Source organism: Opisthocomus hoazin, chromosome W (genome assembly GCF_030867145.1).
Source record: "Opisthocomus hoazin isolate bOpiHoa1 chromosome W, bOpiHoa1.hap1, whole genome shotgun sequence".
Lineage (NCBI taxonomy): Eukaryota > Metazoa > Chordata > Aves > Opisthocomiformes > Opisthocomidae > Opisthocomus > Opisthocomus hoazin.
In genome coordinates this window covers 37416633-37441474 of record NC_134453.1, presented here as the reverse complement: position 1 = coordinate 37441474, position 24842 = coordinate 37416633, and the positions used below count along the sequence as shown (strand labels likewise).

At 43.9% G+C, this 24842-nt stretch overlaps 1 protein-coding gene across 1 annotated transcript in view; it reads right to left on the bottom strand.

Moving 5' to 3' along the window:
- Positions 1-2381: 2381 nt before the first annotated feature.
- The window catches only part of LOC142365558 (PC4 and SFRS1-interacting protein-like), a 46157-nt gene continuing 23696 nt past the window's right edge, over positions 2382-24842 (bottom strand). The window contains exons 3-5 of the mRNA XM_075446427.1: positions 7888-7964; positions 3352-3490; positions 2382-2954 (exon numbers count right to left, since the gene is read on the bottom strand). Coding sequence (XP_075302542.1) covers positions 2946-2954; positions 3352-3490; positions 7888-7964 — 225 coding nt within the window. The 3' untranslated portion in view covers positions 2382-2945. The remainder of the gene's footprint in view (positions 2955-3351; positions 3491-7887; positions 7965-24842) is intronic.

Below are 24842 nucleotides of genomic sequence, written 5' to 3'. Positions count from 1 at the left end.
AAAAGACATGGAAGTAGAGGAAGAGAAGTCAAAATTACTCTTTTTAATTAGATTATTTGATGAATAGTGTTCTCATTATTAAATCTTAGCTCTTTTGCACAAAACTGGCAGAACACCCTCAACTCTTACTTTTTTAAATTATGCATCTTTTCCTCTCCAACAACACAACTAAAAACTTTGCCAGTCTACGCATAACCATGTATAGTGACTACTGCAATGTACTGGCTGTACACAGTCCCACTTTGAATACTGCTGGAAAAAATCCATTTTCCTAGCTTGTCAGATTGTCCAGATCTCTTTTCCACTGATTCTTCATTCTCCATGAGAAACTGCATGCCTTTAACTGTCAAGACTTTTCACTGCCTAATTTCACCCTGTTTTGGACCCATCCTCATCAGCTACTGAGGTCTCAGCTTCTGCCTCTGTCACTTTCAACCACTTTTGTTTCCTCATATGCTGCTCCTAAAATGAGCAAAAGCTTCCTCATAAATATCCATAAACCCACATGTCCAGGGTTCAGCTGGGATAGGGTTAATTTTCACAAGAAGCTGATTGGGCTGACCCAAACCAGCCAATTAATTTGGATATTTGATACCATGTGACATCATGCTCAGTGTTTAAGTGGAGGAGCTAGCTGAAGCATGGTGATTTGCTACTCAGGAGCAAGCTGAGTATCGGGCGGTGAGAACGTTGCACTCTCTATATTCTTTTTATCAATACTCTTGTTGTTATTTTCTCCTCCCTTTGCTGTTCTATTAAACTGTCTTTATCCCAATCTGTGAGTTTTGCCTTTTTCTTCTGATTCTTCTCCCCATCCCACCGGGGGGGGGAGGGGAGAACCAAGGAGGAGTGAGAGAGTGACCATGTGGTTCTTTGTTGCCGGTCAGGGCTAAAACACAACACCACACAACACCACACAACACCACACAACTACCTTGCGTCAAATTCTTATTTGAACCTATTTACCTGTTGTGGTTTAGCCCCACTCAGCAACAAAGAACCACGCGGCCACTCGCTCCCTTCTCTCCCCCCCCATGGGATGGGGAGAAGAATCAGAAGAAAAAGGCAAAACTCATGGATTGGGATAAAGACAGTTTAACAGGGAACTGTTTAACAAAGGAAAGGAACAATAACAACAGAAGTACCAATAAAAAGAATATGCAAAGCAAGGAATACACAATGCAATTTTCTCACCATCTGATGCCCAGCACATTCCTGAGCAGCAATTACCCTCCCCTGGCCAGCTCTCCCAACTAAATACTGAGCATGATGTCACATGGTATCAAATATTCCATTTGCTTGGTTAGCTGTCCTGGGCGGTGTCCCCTCCCAGCTTCTTGTGAAAATTAACCCTATCTCAGCTGAACCCAGGACATTACCTTCCTCCACTAAGAACAAAACAAAAAAAAAAACAGGTTAACTGTTAATTATGCCAAATGCAGAGATTATGGCCATCCTTCCATGTTTTTTTATGCTCCCTTCACCCACTGTTTTCTCTTCAACTGTAAAGGGCTATCATTATTTTCTGCAGTTGTAGAATACCATACGCAATAAAGTTTTTTGTTTATGACTAGGGCTGCTGGGTGCTACTGCAGCATGTACTGAAATTCTTACAACTTTACTTCACAAGGAAATGGTGAAAAAGTATACTGACCCTTTTTTCCAAACAGGGAAAAGTACATGTCCCTTGTTAATACAGTCTTTCTGCCCTGCCAGCACCTTTCTCTATATGTAAGCAGAGAAAATACTCATCCAGAAGAGAATATCTGATCTGCTGGTCTTACTTTGACAACTCAAACTCTTTCTTTAGCCATGTTCTCCTTTAAAATAGGCACACAGTAACTAGAGAAGTCTTGTGTAGCAAAGATTACCAATGCAAAAAGGATATCTAGTATTACACGTGAAAGTAATGCCGAACATTGAGAGACCAATTTTTCTTATTTGTATTACAGTATTATCCAGAGGCCCTAGATTGTGATCAAGGTCCACACAAATGTCCTGTAGTCTTTACAATGTTCTGAGCGGGTAAGTATAAACAAAATAAGCATGAAGAAGACAATTTCTTTGTCTTTAGAGTAACCTTGGGGCTTCTGATGGATGGATGGCTATAATTTAAGCCCGAAAGGTTTAACAGGAGAATATGAAACAGGGGATCACTGACAGACAAGGATTTATTCAAGCAGGCTATGTGACAATTTTGGTGGTAATAAGATGCAACATTGCTTCCAACAAACATAAGAAGGAAGGAAAATATAGTATGCTAAGATATCACATAATGAAATATTGCCATGATATTTGTAGAGAGCAAGTACTCACAGCTTAGAAGGTGTGACAGATGCACCCACTCTGAGTGAGTGAACAGTACTTGCTTCATCACCATTTCATTGCCATTTGATTTTCATTCAGTCATTGATTAATTACCATTAGACCATTGTTTGATCATTAATAAAACCCCTTTAGTTAACCCCATAACAATGACTTCTCTTAATAATTCACCTGCGATAAAAATTGGCATAGTTGGCAGGATGGCAGATTCAATCACTGACTACTTACGGAGGCATGGTGTTAACCATTCACTGAAATTTTCAGATGACTGGGCATGCAATAAGCAGGATAATTGGAATAAGATAAAAGAACAGTAAAAACTTGTAAGAGGGAAACTGAAAGATGGCAAAGACAAGGGAATAATATGCAAAATTAGGAAGACTAGGGAAAATGTGGGCCCTCTCTGGAAGGAAGCTGGAGACCTGGCTACCCAGAAAGGCTACCTGAAAGCAGGTTGTAGCGAGGCAGGTGTTGGTCTCTTCTCCCAGGTAACTAGCGACAGGACGAGAGGAAATGGCCTCAAGTTGCATCAGGGGAGGTTCAGATTGGATATTAGGAAAAATTTCTTTACTGAAAGAGTGGTCAGGCATTGGAAGAGGCTGTCCATGGAAGTGGTGGAGTCACCATCCCTGGAGGTGTTCAAAAAAACATGTAGATATGGCACTTCAGGACATGGTTTAGCAGGCATGGTGGTGTTGGGTTGACGGTTGGACTTAATGATCTTAGAGGTCCTTTCTAACCTTAGTGATTCTATAACTTTATCCTTGTGTCCTGAAATTGTTAACATGATCTCTCTTTTATTTTACTATAATAAAATGGCATCTCCAATTATACAGAATTGCAATTTTCTCTTATTTTGCTGAGAAATTGAGGTAAACTGTAAACAGCAATAGCTACATTAGTCCAACTTGCAGCTTCGTGATGCAGCTCAATAAATTATTCCCCTATAGCAGCTAAGCCATCATTGCTTTTTTACAATAATATAACAAAACAGATTAAATTATCCACAGACTCTAAATCACTTACCTGCTGATGAGAGAATTTCACTTTGGGATTGTTGTCAATTTCCCATAATCCTTCATTAAAGCCTTTTCTTTTATTTGGTTTGCCATATTTTTCTTTATTTTCATAATAAGGGAATATATCCTTTAGTCCCAAGAATGCCCTTCAAGAGATGAAAATATTAGTTACCAGAAACATCACGTTTTAAATTGCTACTCTTCAATTTAACTTTAGCAGCAGATATTACAAAAATATAATATTCATTAATGATGCACCTGAAGTGATATTCTGTAATCAGCAAAGTGCTGCTACTGAAGCATCTTTAGTCTTCTAAACTTTTGCTTTCAACAAATCCAGTTTTCCATTAGTACTACCATGCTCACTGCTCTCTCCTTGGTGTTGGGTGTCCTGGCAAGAAACAGTCAATCCTTTATCTCGAATGTTATGCCTTGTTAAGGTCACAGTTGACAGAGCCACCCACCACAGAATCACAGAATGGTAGGGGTTGGAAGGGACCTCTGTGGGTCATCTAGTCCAACCCCTCTGCCAAAGCAGGGTCACCTACAGCAGGCCGCAGAGGACCTTGTCCAGGCGGGTCTTGAATATCTCCAGAGAAGGAGACTCCACAACCTCCCTGGGCAGCCTGTTCCAGGGCTCCGTCACCCTCAGAGGGAAGAAATTCTTCCTCATGTTCAGACGGAACTTCCTGTGCTTCAGTTTGTGCCCGTTGCCCCTTGTCCTGTCACTGGGCACCACTGAAAAGAGCTTGGCCCCATCCTCCTGACACCCACCCTTCAGATATTTTTAAGCATTTATAAGGTCCCCTCTCAGCCTTCTCTTCTTCAGGCTGAACAAGCCCAGCTCCCTCAGCCTCTCCTCGTAGGAGAGATGCTCCAGTCCCCTCATCATCCTCGTAGCCCTCCACTGGACTCTCTCCAGTAGCTCTTCATCTTTCTTGAATTGGGGAGCCCAGAACTGGACACAGTACTCCAGATGGGGCCTCACTAGGGCAGTGTAGAGGGGAAGGAGAAACTCCCTCGACCTGCTGACCATACTCCTCTTGATGCATCCCAGAATGCCATTGGCCTTCTTGGCAGCCAGGGCACACTGCTGGCTCATGGTTAACCTGTCGTCCACCAGGACGCCCAGGTCCCTCTCCGCATAGCTGCTCTCCAGCAGGTCCGCCCCAAGCCTGTACTGATGCATGGGGTTGTTCCTCCCCAGGTGCAGGACCCTGCATTTGCCTTTGTTGAACCTCATCAGGTTCCTCTCTGCCCAACTCTCCAGCCTGTCCAGGTCTCGCTGAATGGCAGCACAGCCTGCTGGTGTATGCACCACTCCTCCCAGTTTTGTATCGTCAGCACACTTGCTGAGGGTACATTCTAACTCTTCATCCAGGTCGTTGATGAAGAAGTTAAACAAGGCTGGGCCCAGTACTGACCCCTGAGGGACACCACTTTTTACCAGCCTCCAACTAGACTCAGCGCCGCTGATGACAACCCTCTGAGTTCTGCCATTCAGCCAGTTCTCAATCCACCCCACCAACCACTCATCCAGCCCACACTTCCTCAGCTTCCCTAGGAGGATATCATGGGAGTCTGTGTCGAAAGCCTTGCTGAAGTTGAGGTAGACAACATCCACGGCTCTCCCTTCGTCTACCCAGCCAGTCATGCCATTGTAGAAAGCTATCAGATTGGTCAGGCATGATTTCCCCTTGGTGAATCCATGCTGACTACTCCTGATAACCTTCTTTTCCTCCACTTGCTTGATGATGACCTCCAGGATAAGCTGCTCCATCACCTTTCCCGGGATGGAGGTGAGGCTGACCGGCCTGTAGTTCCCTGGGTCCTCCTTCTTGCCCTTTTTGAAGATTGGAGTGACATTGGCCTTTCTCCAGTCCTCGGGCACCTCTCCTGTCCTCCAGGACCTCTCAAAGATGATGGAGAGTGGCTCAGCAATGACATCCGCCAGCTCCCTCAGCACTCGTGGGTGCATTCCATCGGGGCCCATGGATTTGTGGGCGTCCAGATTGCTTAAGCGATCCCTCACACAGTCCTCCTCGACCACTATCAAACAATGATTAAAAACTGAGTAGCTGACTGATGTTCAGAAAGAGCCAATGCTTCCTTGGCAGACCAAGCTAAAACGTGAAGAAATAAAGATTCCTTAAATCCTGGAAACATAATGCAAGATAATGAGTACGAGTATACGAAGATATGGCTTCAAGCCACAGAAAAGTCTTTCAAAATTATTGAATGAATACCAATACATCTGGGATGACAAAACAAAGTTGGGATAGAGTGATTGCTTAGATCTTTCTAAGAATGCTGTATAGTTTATCCTGAAAGACATGGAAATCTAACTGAAAAAAATATACAACTTTATTAAATGTTTTACATTTAATGCTCAGCATTTCTGTCTTTAAGTATCTTGTATATCTGAATGAAAAGCAGCTTATAAAGAAAATGATAAAGATAATTTTGCTGTTCAAAGATATTTAAAAAGGCCTAAAACTTTTGCTTAAGTTAATAGTGTTTTGAAATGAGGTGGCACAGAATTGGAAACAAACTTACAATTTTTGTATATTCTGATTTTAATTAGAGTTTTTTAGTTTAAGCGTGAAGAGAGAGATACTCAATAATTTGGTGAGTAGAAGTGTTAAACTGTTCCTTATTTTAAATTTCTTCGCCTTTGCTCTGAAAGGAAGCAGTTTTCCACAGTTGCAAGTCTCTACCCACACTATTCAGACTTGGAGAAATATTAGGAATTAGCTACCTTGCTAAGGTCATGTAGCTTACTGGGTTTTTGCAGTTAAATTCCCATACACAAGAAGGAGAAAAGGTCAAGGAAACCTAAACAGCACATATATCACCCTGACATATAGGGCCCAGGGTCTTGAGTCCAGAGTATGACCTTCTGGCCTTCTCTGGGCTACCTATTCCAGAAGAAAGGAAGTGCTTTGCAATGCTGTAAGATATGAGGCACAGATTCAAAAACATTTTTCAAAGTTATATTTGAAAGAAAACATTTGAGAACTTTGGAATGCAGTAGCCCTGAGTCTACCACATTACCAAAATCAGATTTCAGTAAAACTGCTTTGTATGAGTATCAAAGAATGGGTATAAGTTTTCAAATTTGCCAATAATCTATATGAAATCAAACATGATTTCAGAACCTGTCACATTTGAAAAAAAGGTCATTGTGCTTCTAAAAATTCGACAGAAACTTTTAAGATTACATATGAATTAATTTCTTTCTATTCTACACTGGATCTGTGTTCCTGAATACATCTTCAGGAATGACAGTAAAATAAAAAGTGCAATCCAGAATGGCATACGCTAAAAAGGAGAGAAGTAAAAGGCTGCTTTATTTTAACTGCTAAAACATCCTGAAAAGGGTACGAACCTACTGAACAGTATAAAGCAAGGACAAAAAAGGAGGGAGAACAGAAGTCAAACCTTGCTTCCTCTCCCCACAAAACATAATTGAGCCTATATAGAACTATATGAAGTGATGTGAACAGTCAATGAAATGCATGGTTATAGGAACCAAACATGCACAAAGCTCATTGACAGAGAAGTAACTTATTAAAAAGAGTCAAATAGAAAGTAGCGTTAGTGAGAGCTGATAGTGCTTTCTTTTTAATTCATCAGAATACTGTATTTTCTCTACCACATGTATTTTTAAAGATAGGTAGGAAGTACCACCTTAGAGAGATTTTTGTAGACTTCTTAATGGTCTAAAGGAGGACAAAAAAGCTTTCTGCAAGCTGTAAAAGAAATGAAACAATTATACAGATAACTAGCTCTGTGACCTGCTTTACAATACTATTTACAGCTTATTAAAAAAAGGGAATAAAACCAGCATTTCCCCCACAAGTCAAACAGGAAATTAACACTGAATTAGATCTCTGTAATCTACAGTAGAACAACATTATGAAGTAGCATGACAAGTTTCACTGTAATAGCTAGAGAATAGCATAAAAACATATCTAAAGTGGGAAAAATCGAGTCCTTTCAAAGAAAATGTTACGTTCCATTGCAAAATGTTAGTGTTAGCAAAAATATTCATCTTTCTTGGATACTTCACATAGTAGCAGGCATGAAACTAACTGGAGTGAGACCTTGGGCTTCAAACGCACCTCTTCACTTTTTCTCAAACCTTCCCCCTCTTCCCCTCAAAGGATTCAAATGCTACTTATTCCATAGTTTTGAGCTTTATTTCATTTTCCCTTAGAACACAATTTTGAGGATACATGGCACTATAATTAAAATCCCTTACAAAAGAAAGAAAGATATGTCAATCATACCACATTGGGTAGGCTCTTGCTTTTTTACTGAGCACGAAAAAGTGCATGTTGCAGGGAACAGTAGACTATAACCACACTATTTCACAGCAAATGTGGAAAGAAAGCTGCCTATCTTGCCTCTAGAGATTAATTTAAGAAAATATAGTCTGCCACTGAATCACATCATTTTCAAACACATGGTGCAAACTGTTGAGCTACTGTTAAGACATCCTGCAATGAAAACAATATGACTTTTAATCTAAAGGACTTACGTCTCATGAGTGCCAAAAAAGAATATAGGCATTTTATTCATAGGAGGTTTTACTGTTCCATCTGGAATTTCATCCACCTAAGAGAAAAAGAGACTAGAATTAAAGTTTAGTAACAATCAAAACCACTTTAGGGGAAAACACTTAAATGTTAAGTATTAACCTGAAGAAACAAAATACTATCGAAAAAGTGAAAGAGATTTAAACAGAACAAGACTCAATGATTACATATTAAAAAAAACCCCAAGAAACAAATGATATTTGTAAGGGTATGTAGAAGGAGAGTATCTGCTCCTTTAAGAGTATCTGGTCAAGGACCTTTTCAATGCAAAAAAGGTATAATAAGAAAAGGAGGAAACCATTAAAAAAAGAATATACAGGGGCACAATCCTGACCAACAAATAATATTGGATGCAGTGACCAGAACCAAACCTGTTCACTCACTCTAATTGTTAAGGATATGTGGAATGTGAGAATGTTTATTCCAGCAAGGTTATCTAATCAGGGACTTTGTCAGTTGAGAAACTAAGGAAAATGGGGAAGCCAGAAACAAAATATGCAGAGACACAGACCTGACAAAAAAAACGTGGAGAGAGTGAGAAGAAACAAACCTTGCCACTCACACTAATTGATGGGCTATCCAGAAACTACAGGCACCACTTCCAGGAAGATCAACCTGGACTTTGCAACTAAGATTATAAACCAGGGGAGATCCTGGGCACAAGACTGGGAGGGGTAAGGGAATTGATAGAACTATGCAAACCCATGAAGGGACATGTCGGGCAAACAGAAAGCAGGGAGAAACAGAGGGGGGTAGAAAAAAAAGCTTAAAAGGTTAAAACCAGGGCTGGTCAGTATGCTTGTCTAGCTGAGCCCTGTGTCTGATCACTGCAGTCTGTCCTGTCTTCTTTTCTCAACTGTGTCTCTGTGCAATCGCACTCTCTATCCCATGTGTATGTTTTCTGCAAGGACTAAGTGCCAGCTACTGGAGTCAGACTGGGGGTGTAGGCACATGTATTGGGTTTACGTATCAAGGTTTTAGTAGCAGGGGGCAGGGGCTGCAGGGGTGACCTCTGTGAGAAAATGAGCCACCCCTGTGCTGGACAGAGCCAGTTCCATCCAGCTCCAAAACAGTCCCACTGCTGGCCAAAGCTGAGCCAATTAGCAATGCTGGTGGCGGCTCTATAACAGCATATTTAAGAAAGGGCAAAAAAGGCTGCGCAATTGCAGTCAGAAGAGAGGAGTGAGAGAAACAACTATGTAGTCACCAAGGTCAGTCAAGAAAGAGGGGAAGGAGGTACTCCAGGTGCCAGAGCAGAGATTCCTATGCAGCCCACAGAGAAGACCAAGGTGATACAGGTTGTTCCCCTGCAGCCCGATGAGGTCTATGGTGAAGCAGATATCCACACTGCAGCCTGTGGAGGACCCCACACTGGAGTAGCTGGATATACCCTGAAAGAAGCTACAGCCTGCGGAGAGCCCACACAGAAGCAGGCTTCTGGCAGGAACTGTGGCCTGTGGAGAGGAGCCCATGCAGGAGCAGGTTTTCTGGCAGGAAATGTGGCCCATTGAAGATCCATGCTGGAGCAGTCTGTTCCTGAAGGACTGTACCCTGTGGAAAGGACCCATGCTGGAGCAGTTCTTGAAAGATTGTTTCCTGTAGGAGGGCCCCTATGCTGGAGCAGAGGTACAGTGTGGGGAGGAAGGAGCAGAAGAGATGAAGTGTTATGAACTGACTGCAACCCCCATTCCCCATCCTTCCTGCACTGCTGGTGGGTGGAGGAGGTAGAAGAGTTATGAGTGAAGGTGAGTCTGGAAAGAAGGGGTGGGGGGAAGGTGGTTTTAGTTTTGTTTTGTTTCTCACTATCCTACTCTATTTTTAATTGGCAGCAACAAATCAAATTAATTTCCCCTAGTCGAGTCTGTTTTTCCCATGACGATGACAGGTGAGAGAACTCCCTGTCCTTATCTTGACCCATGAGCTTTTTTCATCCTATTTTCTCCCCTGTCCTGCTGAAGAGGGTAAGTGAAATAGCAGCTTGGTGGGTACCTGGCAGCCAGCCAACATTAATCCACCATACCCTGGCCTGTGGTGTCAGCTACTAGAGTGGGTGGGGATCTTGGCCACCAGTCACTGAGGCAACATCAGGGTGAGTACTGAAAACAAGCTATTGGGAGGGATGAGCATGTGTGAGGCAAGTAAGGGGCTCAAAACCAGCTACTGGGAGGGATGAGCATGTGTGAGGCAAGTAAGGGGCTCAAAACCAGCAGCTGAAGCAGGACTGGGGGGTCACAGCCTGTGTGCCTGCTGCCAGCTGCTGGGGGGGGCAGAGTGTCTGTATGTTCCCGAAACTGGGTGTGCATGGGTGTGTGCGCATGTAATTCACTAGCAAGCTTCAAACTGGACTAGCTGGCAAGTAGGGAACCCATGAAGCAGGTAAAGAGGGGCTAGGATCAGGTCAGGAATGCCAGTACTAGGGGAATCAGCAAATCAGCAAATGAGTATGTGCTTGTGAATCTAGAGAGTGTCATATATGTGCCTTCACTAGTTGAATTTCTATCTCTACCAGCCGTAGAGGGGAAGGAAGGGGACTTGACTGTCTGCTTTGGTTTTATGCGAGTCCTATATGTAGATGCTGTTGAAGGCAGTGCCTTGTCTGTGGCAGTCTGTGTAGCCAGCTGTGTCAGTGTCCTCTGTGTGCATGTGTCTCTGGGATATGTGCTCAGTTTCAGTACTGGTTGAACTTGAAAATAGGAAAGCAGCAGCCTCATCCCTCAGCCTGGGTAGAAACCCTGGGTTCACCAGACTGGGCTCTGGCAGACAAGCAAGAGGGAGTCCTGGGCTGGAGAAGGCAGCTGCACCCATAACACCCTTTAACAATACTAACAACTGTTAAAAAAGAAAATAGCATCATCAGTTTTCAAATTACCATTTACTTCAAGAAAGGATGGAGTATAGGCAAAGAGCAGTATTCAGTTCCTCCCAAATATCACCTCCTCCTCACCATAATCTATAGCAACACTTCCTGTTCCCATACCCAGCTGATGACTTACCCAAGCCCAAATATCATGTGTTATGAAAAATATAGAGGTTGTTTTCATGTTTGGCTTTTTTTAATAATTCTAACCTCTGAATATTTTGTCTACAAGACTGCAACCCTGAACTCAAGTAAATTGTTCACCAAATTGTCATCACCCAATGTCAGACTCACAGAATGGTTGAGGTTGGAAGGGACCTCTGGAGGGCATCTTGTCCAACACCTTCCCCCCCCGCTCAAGCAGGGCCACCTAGAGTACATTGCCCAGGACTGTGTCCAGATGGCTTTTGAATATCTCCAAGGAAGGAGACTCCACAACCCCCCTGGGCAACCTGTTCCAGTGCTCAGTCACCCTCACAGTGAAAAAGTGTTCCCTTATGTTCAGAGGGAACCTCCTGTATTTCAGTTTGTGCCCATTGCCTCTGGTCCTGTCACTGGGTACCACTGAAAAGAGCCTGGCTCCATCTTCTTTGCACCCTCCCTTCAGTTAATTAGATACATTGATCCCCCCGAGCCTTCTCTTCTGCACGCTGAACAGTCCCAGCTGCCTCAGCCTTTCCTCATAGGAGAGATGCTTCAGTCCCCTTTGCTGGACTCTCTCCAGTATGTCCATGTCTCTCTTGTACTGGGAGCCCAGAACTGGAAACAGGACTCCAGGTGTGGCCTCACCAGTGCTGAGTAGAGGGAAAGGATCACCTCCCTCGACCTGCCAGCAATACTTTGCCTGATGCAGCCCAGAATACCGCTTGCCTTCTTTGCAGCAAGGGCACATTGCTGGCTCATATTCAACCTGGTGTCCACCAGGACCCCCAGGTCCTTTTCTGCAAAGCTGCTTTCCAGATGGGTGGCGATCAGTATATATTGGTTGTTCCTCCCCAGGTGCAGGACTTGGCACTTCCCCTTGTTGAAGTACATGAGGTTCCTGCCAGCCCATTTCTCCATCCTGTCCAGGTCCCTCTGGATGGCAGCACAACCTTGTGATGTATCAGCCACTCCTCACAGTTTGATGTCATCTGCAAACTTGATGAAGGTACACTCTGTCACATCGTCCAGGTCATTAATGAAGGTGTTGAACAGGATCAGACCCAGTATTGACCCCTGGGGTACACCACTATTTACTGGCCTTCAACTGGACTTTGTGCCACTGATCACCATCCTCTGGGCACAGCTGTTCAGCCAGTTTTCAATCCACCTCCCTGTGTGCTCATCCAGCCCATACATCAACAGCTTCTATGTGAGAATCTTATGGAAGATGGTGTCAAAGGCCTTCCTGAAGTCCAGGTAGACAACAGCCACTGCTCTCCCCTCACTTTCATAGAATTTTATCAAGTTGGTCAAGCATGACTTCCCCTTGGTAAAGCCATGCTGACTACTCTTGATGACTTTCTTGTCCTTCATATGCCCAGAAGCAGTTCCCAGGATTAGCTGCTTCATCAATTTCCCAGGGATCGAGGTGAGGCTCACCAGCCAGTTCCCTGGGTCCTCCTAGCCCTTCCTGAAGGTAAGAGTGACAACTGCTTTCCTCCAGTCCTTGGGCACCTCTGCCAATCATGATGATCAATCAAAGATTATTGAGAGTGGCCTTGCAATGGCATCAGCCAGCTCCCTCATCACTCATGGGTGCATCCCATCAGAGCCCATGGACTTATGTATGTTCAGTTTGCTTAAGTACTTCCTGACCTGATCCTCTTCCAAAAACGGCACATCTTCCTTGTGTCACATTTTCCTCCTGGTCTTTGGGGCCTGGGATGCCTGAAGGCCAGATTGCCAGCAAAGGCTGAGGCAAAGAAGGTATTCAGTACCTCAGCCTTTACCATGTCCTGTGTAACCAGGGCCCCTGCTCCATTCAGCAATGGGCCCACATTTCCCCTAGCATTCCTTTTGTTGGCTATGTACTTATGGAAGCCCTTCTTGTTGCCATTGACATCCCTGGCCAGATTCAATTCCATTTGGGCTTTATCTTTCCTAAGCACATCCCTGCATGCTCAGAGAATGTTTCGATATTTCCTCTCAGATTACCCATCCTTGCTTCCATCATCTGTATGCTTCCTTTTCGTGTTTGGGTTTGGCCAGGAGCTCCTTGTTCAACCACATAGGCCTCTATACATTTTTGACTGACTTCCTACTCATTCAGATGGATCACTCTTGAGCTTGGAGAAGATCCTTGAATATTAACCAGATTTCATGGGTCCCTCTTCTCTCCAGGGCCTTATCCCATGGGATTCTTCAAAGCAGATCTTTGAAGATGCCAAAGTCTGTTGATACCCGTAAATGTGAAATTTCCACTTACTAGAGTGATTGTAATTAAACTATAGATCCTTGCTGCTTTGAGAAGACAGGAAAGCGCTAAGATAAAGAGGCTCCTAAATAACGCTACTTAGACAAACTTGACTTGCTGTTTTGGGGGGAGATAGGAAAGCTCTAAGATAGAGAGGCTCCTAAATAATGTTATTTGGACAGCTCGGCCTTGGGAGGGTAGTTGCACCAAGCTACAGAGATAAAGAGGCACCAAGAGGGCAACAAGACCAGAGCAAAACAACCTGGAAGGACATGATATACGTGATCTTAGACCTGAGTTTGCGCAGAAACAAAGGTCAACTAGTGGACACTGTGAGTAAGAGTACAAGCCATCATCTGAAGACTCCTGACTACTAAGGGATGCTAACAGACATGCGTGAAAGACATTAACATACGCTAATTAGTTAGTTAGTTATAATGAATATGTATGTTGTGATTGTATTTAACCTGAAATGGAAAGGGTGTTTGGTGCGCACGTTTGGAAGAGAGATCCCCGATGTACACGGCGCTGCAATAAAGAATACCTGCTTAATAGTCTTCTGACTATTGAGTCTTCAATTCCGGCTTTTCACGGCATCATTTCTGGCGACCCAGATGGGACTCACTCTGCTCGGCTGCAGGACCCGCTGAGAACAGGACTCCCTAGGGTACCCCCTGGATTTCCCGGAGGGACTCCTCGCCTCGCTTGGATCACTGCAGGAGCAGACAAAGACCATCTAAAGGAGTAAAGATATTCTTTAATTTTTTTTCCTTTCTTTCTCTGTTTTGAAATCTGAGACCGGTCATTTGGAGAGTTCTCATAAATCACAGTAGAAATCCTACGCTGAGCGCTGTATACCAGGCTACTAGTGCCTGAGGGTGTACATTTTTTGGTACTTTGGTACAGGCATGGGTTAAGCTTTGTACTTCTGTCATAACGTACTTGTGGTATTGGTACGCTTAGGTAACCCTCTTAAGTTGTACTTCTGGCAATACGGATTTGTTGGTACTGAACTCGGATATCAAATATCTCGGATACTGGCTTGTTAACATACCCCTCAGGATCGTTAAACCGACAATTGAATGTGAATGAGTGTGAATGTAAGTTAACTGGTGAATAAATAAGTAACTGAAAGGCCATATGGATTTAAAGTGGGGGTGGAAAACTTGAAAAACTGCACATATCTCCATTAAAATGAATGTGAACCTCCTTTTCTTGTAAATTGTTTTATCTGCGACCAGAATATTAATTGTGGCATTTGTGGAATGTGGTCAAAGTGGGATGAAAATGGATGACAGGTTGAAGTTATTGAAATAATCTGTGGAATGATAATAGAAGTACAGAATCAGTAAAGTAAAATGCAAGAACAGCAAAGAGACGGTATTTTAAAAAAAAGCCCCTTAGGATGTATCCTAGCACACTGGAAATATTGTATGACTGTGTGTGAAGCCTCTGTGTGAATGACAAATAAGTCAAATAAGTACAAATAAGTATGAAGAGAGTGTAGAGTTCTGATCTGCGGTTCTGCTCTCCTGTGAGAGAAGCAGCCGGAGACAAAGGAAGCATAAAAGGAAAAAAAAAAAAAAAAAGAAAAGAAAAAAAAAAGAAAAAAACAACAAAAACCCCACATACGTTTGGTATGTTCTGCAGGTATTAATTATTTCCAGTTTTTGACTTGGGACTGTTGTATTTAGACTCTGATTTAGCGGGGCTGCAGTTTATAATTTCTTAAGTATCGGTGCAGGGTCTTCCGGGGGGGGGGGGGGGGGGGGGGTAGGGGTGGGGTGAATTTTGAGAAAGTCTCTCCGAGGATGTATATTAAAACATTGGGAAAAGTAGGGGGAGATCCCCCCCACTCGAATACAGCTTAATAATGTATCGGGTTTGGTTTGTTTAAAGAAAAATTAGCACAATTTAGAAATTGAATTGGGAATTTGGGAATTGGTTTTGGGATACTTACAAGTTGGTATATATTTTGGGGTTCCAAGTTCTCTAGTTATTTGGCACTGATCGATCATTTTGGGACTCTGGTTTTGGGGTACGTATTAAATATACTGTATACAATATTTTCAGAGCTCTATGTGTATATATATAAACATGTTAACTGAAGTAGTTTGCCTGTATATATTGTTGTATTTAAGTGATACACAGTTTGTAAACAGTAGGATTTTAAAATATCCCTTCTAGGTTGTGTGTGTGTGTGTGTGTGTTGTGTTAACTGATTGGTGGAGAAGTTGAGAAGTTATTTTATTGTAACATGATCTTTGGAGGGAGGTGATCCCCTCACAAGAAAGCAATTAATTGAATTATGATATGCTGTTAGAATTGATGTGGTTTTGTAGACAATTAAAAAGGATAGGAGATGAAAAGTTTAACGCGGTATTGAGAAAAACAAAGGAAAATCCCTCTGGATTTTACGAATGGTTCTGTAAAGTGATTAGAACAGCAAGGTATCAAGTTACCAGCTTCTTTGCTAGCTGCTGCTCTGAATGGAAAAAAGCAGAGGAGTACTTAGTAATCAAAATACAAAGACGGAATGAAAAAGAGGGGGGAAACAAGGTAGTCTTCTTCAGTAAAAAAGGGACAAAACCAATACGACAAAAGCAATATCCCTTGAAATTAGAGGATCGAAAAGGAATAAAAGGACCAGTTAATAACTTTTTACAGTATGGACTACTAGTGGAGTGTGAGTCAGAATACAATACTCCTTTATAACCAGTGGGGAAAAAAAAAACAAACAAAAAACCAGATGGAACTTATCCGGTAGTACAAAATAAAAGAGAAGTGAATAAGATTGTTGAGGACATACACCCTGTGGTAGCTAATCCCTATACTTTACTTACTAAATTATGAGATAATCAAGTATGGTTTACAGTACTGAATTTAAAAGATGCATTCTTCTGTCTGCCTTCAGCCAGAGTCAGAATTTATTTGCATTTGAATGGGAAAATCCTACCACGGGTAGAAAAACCCAGCTTATCTAGACAGTGTTACACCAAGGTTTTAAGAATAGCCCAATGATCTTTGGAAATCATCTAGCACAAGAACTTAGAGCACGGAACCCTCCCTCCAGAGATGGAACCCTTTTACAGTATGTAGATGATTTATTAACAGCAACTGAAACAAAACCTGACTGTATACAGTGGACTATCAGTTTGTTAAACTTTTTGGGACTAAACAGCTATTGAGTCTCTCAACAGAAAGCTCAGATGGTGCGGCAACAGGTAACCTACCTTGGATGCAAGCTGTCTGGAAGTCAAAGAGAACTAGGAACAGTACAGAAAGAAACCATCTGCAGGACTCCCCTCCCTCAGACGGTAAAAGACCTCAGGACCTTTCTGGGAATGACAGGTTGGTGCCAGTTATGGATTTATAATTACGGAATACTAGTGAGACCCTTGTATGAACTTTTGAAAAATAACCCACCCGATTGATCTGGTCCAAAGAAGCTCAAAATGCATTTCATACACTTAAGGAAAAACTAATGAAGGCCCCGGCTCTGGGCCTGCCTGATGTTACTAAACCCTTCTGGCTGTTTTCTTATGAGAGACAAGGCATAGCTCTGGGGGTCCTAGCTCAACGGCTGGGACCCTACAAAAGAGCTGTGGCCTATTTTTCTAAACAGCTGGATTGAGCAGGCAAAGGATGGCCAGGATGTCTGCGAGCTGTGGCGGCGGTGGTCTTGAGTATTCAGGAAGCCCAAAAATTTACCTTGGGCCAAAAGATCACAGTACTGGTCTCACACACAGTATCAGCTGTACTGGAACAAAAAGGGAACCACTGGCTTTCCCCGTCCCGATTTTTACAATACCAGGCCATTCTCGTATTAATATTGTAGTAACTAATATTACGAACCCAGCTTCTTTTCTCAGCGGGTCAATCTCTGAACCATTGGTACATGATTGCTTAGAAACCGTAGAGACCGTGTACTCCAGCAGGCCAGATTTGAAAGAGGAACCCCTGGAAGATGCACAGGACTCCTGGTTCGCAGATGGAAGCAGCTTTGTCTGAAAAGGTATTCGAAAGGCTGGGTACGTGGTGACAACAACAGATGAAGTAGTTGAGTCTCAATCACTACCTGCTGGAACATCAGCTCAAAAGGCTGAAATTATTGCCCTAATTAGGGCTCTGGAGTTAACAAAAGGAAAAAAGATAAATAGAATCATAGAATCATAGAAAGTTTTGGGTTGGAAGGGACCCCTAGAGGTCATCTAGTCCAACCCCCCCGCAGCGAGCAGGGACACCACTAACTAGATCAGGTTGCTCAGAGCCCTGTCCAACCTGGTCTTGAATGTTTCCAGGGATGGGGCCTCCACTACCTCTCTGGGCAACCCGTTCCAGTGTTTCACCACCCTCATTGTAAAGAATTTCTTCCTTATATCCAGCCTAAACCTACCCTGTTTTAGTTTAAAACCATTACCCCTCGTCCTGTCACTGCTGTCTCTACTAAAAAGATTGTCCCCATCTTTCCTATAGGCTCCCTTTAAGTACTGAAAGGCTGCAATCAGGTCTCCCCGCAGCCTTCTCTTCTCCAGGCTGAACAAGCCCAACTCTCTCAGCCTGTCCTCATAGGAGAGGTGCTCCAGCCCTCGGATCTTTTTTGTAGCCCTCCTTTGGACCTGCTCCAACAGTTCCATGTCCTTCTTGTGCTGAGGGCTCCAGAGCTGAACGCAGTACTCCAGGTGAGGTCTCACCAGAGCAGAGTAGAGGGGCAGAATCACCTCCCTCGACCTGCTGGCCACGCTTCTCTTGATGCAGCCCAGGACACGGTTGGCCCTCTGGGCTGCCAGTGCACATTGCCGGCTCATGTCCAGCCTTTCCTCTGTCAGTACCCCCAAGTCCCTCTCGGCAGGGCTGCTCTCAATCCTTTCATCCCCCAGCCTGTATTGATACCGGGGATTACCCCGACCCAGGTGTAGGACCTTGCACTTGGCCTTGTTGAACCTCATGAGGTTCACACAGGCCCACCTCTCCAGCTTGTCCAGGTCCCTCTGCACGGCATTCCGTCCTTCTGGTGTATCAACCGTACCACTCAGCTTGGTGTCATCTGCAAACTTGCTGAGGGTACACTCGATGTCGCTATCCATGTCATTGATAAATATATTGAACAGCACCGGTCCCAGTACGGACCCCTGAGGGACTCCACTCGTCACTGGTCTCCATCTGGACATTGAGCCATTGACCACTACCCTTTGGCTGCGACCATCCAACCAATTCCTTATCCACTGAACGGTCCACCCATCAAATCCATGGCTCTCCAATTTAGAGAGAAGGATGTTGTGGGGGACCGTGTCAAAAGCTTTACATAAACCCAGATAGATGACGTCCATTGGTTTTCCCTTGTCCACTCTTGTTGTTACACCATCACAGAAAGCCACTAGGTTGGTCAGGCAGGACTTGCCCTTGGGGAAGCCATGCTGGCTGCCTCGAACCACCTCCCTGGCCTCCATGTGCCTTAGCATATCTTCTAGGAGGATCTGTTCCATGACCTTCCCAGGCACAGAGGGGAGGCTGACAGGTCGGTAGTTCCCAGGGTCTTCCTTTCTACCCTTTTTGAAAAGGGGCACAATGTTTCCCTTTTTCCAGTCACTGGGGACTTCTCCTGACTGCCATGACTTTTCAAATATCATGGGGAGTGGCTTGGCAACTACATCAGCCAGTTCCCTCAGGACTCTGGGATGCATCTCATCAGGTCCCATGGACTTCTGTATGTTTAGGTTCTTCAGGAGGTCCCGAACCTGGTCTTCACTTACAGCTGGAGGGATTTTACCCTCCTGGTCTCCTTCATGCCATCCATCGACTCGGGAGGGGTGAGGAGAGAGGTTGCCAGTGAAGACTGAGGAAAAAAAGTTGTTGAGTACCTCAGCTTTCTCCTCATCTGCTGTTGCCAGTTTGCCGGTCTCGCTCATGAGCGGGGGTACGCTTTCTTTGACCATCTTTTTCCGGCTGACACCTGTAGAAGCCCTTCTTGTTATTTTTCGCATCCCTTGCCAAGTTCAGCTCCAGCTGTGCCTTGGCCTTCCTGACCCCATCCCTACACAACCGGGCAGCTTCCCTATACTCTTCCCAGGAAGCCAGTCCCTGCTTCCACTGCCTGTGCAGTTCCCTCTTCTTCCTTAGTTTGACCAGCATCTCTTGCCTCAGCCATGCCGGTCTCTTCCCTTCTCTGCCTGACTTCTTACACTTGGGGATCAAGAGCTCTTGCGCTCTGTGGAATACATCCTTAAAGACCTGCCAGCTCTGTTCTGTTCCCCTGTCCCCGAGGACCGTTTCCCAGGGAGTTCTTCTGACTATCTCCTTGAAGAGCTGGAAATTTGCCCTCCTAAAATTTAGGGTCCTGACTATGCTCTTCGTTATTCCCATTTCCCTCAGTAGCGTTAGTTCCACCAGCGCATGGTCACTGCAGCGCAGGCTGCCTCCGATCTTGACATCCCCAACGAGCTCACTCGCATTGGTGACCACCGGGTCTAGTATCGCATCCCCTCGGGTAGGGGTGCTTATTACCTGGCTTAAGAAGTTGTCTTCAATGCATTCTAGGAACCTGCTGGATTGCCTACAGCTTGCTGTGTTGCTTTTCCAGCAGATGTCAGGGTGGTTGAAGTCCCCCAGTAGGACGAGAGCCTGCGAGCGCGAAGCCTCCTGGAGTTGGAGGAAGAACGCTTCGTCTGTCAGCTCCTCTTGATCTGGTGGCCTGTAGTAGACACCAACCACTAGGTTCCCTTTGTTGCCTCTCTCTCTGATTCTTACCCATAAGCTTTCGACCTGCTCGTGGTTATTCTTCAGGGACAGCTCTTCACTCTGTAGTGTTTTCTTGATGTAAAGGGCAACGCCCCCGACCCTCCTTCCTCACCTGTCCCTTCTGAACAGCCTGTAGCCATCAAGAGCTACATTCCAGTCGTGGGATTCATCCCACCAAGTTTCCGTGATGGCAATCAGGTCGTAGCTTTCCAGCAGCACGATTGCTTCCAACTCCTCCTGTTTGTTTCCCATGCTGCGTGCGTTTGTATAGAGGCATTTCATCTGAGCTGTCGGCCTTGTTACCTTCATAGCAGAGCACCCCTTTTTTCCCTTGAGGTGTTTCATGGGTATTTTCTTGTTGGCACCTGATACCTCAGGTGCCTCCAGCTCCCTTCTGCAAGACTTCCACATTGCTGCAGTGTCCCTCGCATGCTGCTGGGCAACAGGTTGAGGGCTCCTACTAGCCCCCCATCCTTCTAACCATTGTGTATCATCTCCTAGCCTGTCACTGGCAAGCCTGATAGGTTCTCCTTCCCCCTTCACCTCTAGTTTAAAGCCCTGTCAATGAGCCCCACGAGCTCCTGGGCAAAGATCCTCTTCCCCCTTTGAGAAAGCTGGCTCCCATTTGATGCCAGCAAGCTTGGTGCTGTGTATGTCGTCCCATGGTCAAAGAACCCAAAGTTGTGGCAGTGACACCAGTCACGGAGCCATGTGTAATAGACTGAGTCTGCCTATGTCGCTCAGCGTCTCTGCCCACCACTGGAAGGAGCGATGAAAAGATAACCTGTGCTCCAGATTCCTTTACTAATCGTCCTAGGGCTTTGAATTCTTTTTTAATTAAACTCAGGCTACTTATTGCAACTTCATCCACACCCACGTGGAAAAGCAGCAGAGGATAGTAGTCTGAGGGTCGGACCAGTCTAGGAAGTTTCCTAGCAATGTCCTTGACCCGTGCTCCCGGGAGGCAACAGACTTCCCTGAGAGGAGGGTCAGCCCGGCATATTGGACCCTCTGTTCCCCTCAGCTGGGAGTCTCCTACAACTATTACTCGTCTCTTCCTCCTTGTGGAGCTGATAGTAATATTAAAGGGAGGTCCTTCTGATCTTTGTGCCTCCTCCAATGTGGATGGGTCAACCCCTGCACCATCCACCGCCTTGTCCTCCACATCTAGAGCCTCATACCTATTTATATCCATAAATATATGGACAGATTCCAAATATGCTTTTGGAGTTGTCCACACTCATGGGGCAATTTGGAAGGAGCGAAGACTACTAACTGCACAAGGGAAGCAGGTTAAATATGCTGAGGAAATCCTTCGCCTGTTAGAAGCTGTCCGACTGTCAACAAAAGTTGCCATCATGCACTGCCGACGACACCTAAAGGGTAACACTGACCAGAAAAAAGGTAATAAGTTAGGTAACTATGAAGCTAAACAGGCAGCAGAGAGAATGCAAGAAATTTGGCCTTAATTCCAGATAATAGAAATAGAAACCTGAATGACCAAGAAAATGTTGAGTATTCTAAAGCTGATGAAGAATTAATAGAGGGATTAGGAGGACGGGTTCCATCCCAGGGATGGGCCTACACAAGTGATGGCAGAATCATAATCCCTGGTAAACAGATATGGGGGGTGGTTAAAGAAGAACACAGTAGGACACATTGTGGAGTGGACTCCCTGTATAAATTTTTAAATCAGAAATTAATAGGGGAAAAATTTGTATACTACAGTCTGACAAGTAACCCAACGATGTGAAACTTGTTTAAAAAATAACCCCAATACAGGTAACCGGGTACAATTAGGAAGTATTGGGAAGGGAAGTGTACCGGGAGAACATGGGTAAATTGATTTCTCTGAACTTCCAAGAAAAGGAGGGCACAGGTACTTATTAGTACTTACGGATACCTTTTCAGGTTGGCCAGAAGCATTCCCTTCCTTGGTTTGGGGTACCAACAATTATCTCCTCAGATAGGGGGACACATTTTTGTGCAGAAGTAGTGCAACAGGTCAGCAAACTATTAGGAATCGTTATTGGCAGTTACATACGCCCTACAGACCACAAGCCAGTGGGCAAGTAGAAAAGATGAACCACATGATAAAACAACAGACAGCAAAAAATATGCCGAGAAGCGAATCTATATTGGTACCAAGCATTGCCTATTGCACTACTTTGGATACATGTAAAACCTAGGACCAAAGAAAATTTGAGCCCTTTTGAGATACTATATGGGAGACCATATCAGGCTAATTAGCAAGGGGAAGATTTGAACCAGTTGGGAAATCAGTATCTACAGAATTATGTTATATCCTTAGGAAAACAATTAGGAAAAAATTAGTAAAAATAATAAAAATGTTTTGGGTACCAGGGCTAAAGGGTTAGATCACTAAGTCCATCCATTTAGCCCTGGAGATTGGGTTTATGTTAAGAATTTTGCAGGTGATCCACTGAGAGAGGAGTGGAATGGACCTTACCAGGTGTTGCTGACCACTTTCACTGCAATCAAGATTTGAGAACAACCAGCCTGGATCCATTATTCTCGAGTGAAGAAGGCTCCTAAACCAGAATAGACTGTTGAAAAGGCTAGCGGTTTGAAACTACAATTACGGCAGTAACTTTGTTAAACCTAGGCTTATTAGTGAACACTTATAAGTAGGGGAAAAAAATTTCATAGCTTTGTCAGATGATTCTTACCGTGGCTAGGAGTGAGCTAGAGAAAGCCATAATAAACATTTCCATGTTTTTAGAGAAGATGGAAAATCTAACAATAAATACTATGGAAAATTTACAGACAGAAGTATCACCCCTTAGTAAAGTTGTGCCACAGAATCAAATGGCATTAGATTTATTGACCGCCAAAGAAGGGGGAGTATGTATGACTATCAATACCAGTTGCTGTGCATATATCAATAAAGACCGACAGATAGAAGCAGATTTGAATATGCTCTGGGAGAAAACACAAGTATTCCATGAAGCATCTTTGGATGATACTTCCTTGGGGTTTCGAGATTTATGGGATAAAGTGACCTCTTGGCTCTGTAATTTAGAATGGTTAAAATAATTATTCATGGGATTAATCACCCTGATGGTTTCAGGAATACTTGTTTGTATATCTCTCAAATGTTTCCTTTGGTGTTGTCAGGATTCAGCTGAGACACACAGTGACTGGAAAAGGAACAAGATTAGGCACCAAATAGAAACCGGAAAATACTTTTCCCGGACCTTTGGCATGAAAGTCTGAAGAAATTTGAAAATAATACCTATAGAATACAATAGTGAGGATTCGTAGCTTTCTAGCTACAAATCCTCAAAGGAAAAGGAGGGATTGATATCCGTAAATGTAAAATTTCCACTTACTAGAGTGATTGTAATTAAACTAAAGTAGATCCTTGCTGTTTTGAGAAGACAGGAAAGCTCTAAGATAAAGAGGCTCCTGAATAATGCTACTTAGACACGCTTGACTTGCTGTTTTGGGGGATCCAACATATGCTAATTAGTTCTCTGAAAAGTCATGAATATGCTAAGCATTTCTCGGAAATATAATGAATATGTATGTTGTGATTTTATTTAACCTGAAATAAGGTGTTTGGCGCATACGTTTGGAGGAGAGAGCCCCCCTGTGCTCGGCACCATAATAAAGAATACTTGCTTAATAGTCTTCCGACTATTGAGTCTTCAGCTCCAGCTTTTCACGGCATCATTGTCCTGAAATCCAGAGTTGTGATTCTGCATTTGTCCTCCTCCCTCCTCTTGGGATCCTGAACTCCACCATCTCATGACTGCTGAAGCCAAGGCTGCCTTTCAACCTTCAGATCCTCAATGTGCCCCTCCTTGCTGGAGAGTATGATGTCCAGCAAAGCACCTCTCCTCGTTGGCTCCTCTATCACTTGGGTCAGAATGTTGTTGTCTATGCTGTCCAAGAATCTCCCTGGATTGCTTATGCCCTGCTGTGTTGTCTCTCCAGCAGATATCAGAATGGTTGAAGACCCCCATAAGGACAAGGGCCTCTGAGCGTGCAGCTGCTAGTAGCTGTCTGTAGAGGGCCTGATCCACTCGTTCTTTCTAGTCAAGTGGCCTGTAACAGACATTGACTAGAATGTCACCCTTACCTACCCTCTCTTTATTCCTGACCCATTTAGAATCACTACAGGTGTTTTGTGTTTACATCACAGAAACTCTTCACTTGTTTGCTGGCATTGTGTACTTTCCATATAAGGAGCCTTATTTACCACTAGCATTTATACACACCACCACCTCCGCTACCCCAAAACTTCAAAAAAAGAACAATATACTTCTCCTTTCCTTACCGCTCATTTTTCCTCCCATATATGTGGCAGGATTATTTTGTTCTGTGGAGGGAAGCTTAACAGTAGTATATGGAAGAGGAGGGTTTTTTTCCTATTAATTTTGTATTTAGAAATTCAGATTTTCTCAGAGGATGAGCAGATTCTTCATTATTTAATGATGTGATATACTGATGTGGGAAATTGACGATTAGTTTGATTTTGCTATAGCTTTAGTTTAATTTCGTTATATAACTTTGCATCTATGTTAAGGTAAAAGTTAAACACTGTTAATTAATTTAGTTCTGCTCTTTGTAATCTTGCTAACAAGGACTGTTGTGGCTCAAATGTAGCTAACAAGGATTGCTTGCGAGACAGACGAAGAGAAACAAGGACTGATAACCAGAACTTTGTTGTCTGTAAGAAGCAACTCTCTAGCTGAAACTGGTTCTATGGTTTGGGACTCAGCCAACACAGACAACTCAGGAATTTTTGAGCCAAAGATGAAAGCACACAGCGAGGAAGACTACGAGCCTTCCTCCAGAAGACCCCCACAGACGATCACCAGATGACACTGTGCAAGTGCTAAAGGGGGGTGGAGTATGATAAAGAATTCCTAGAAATA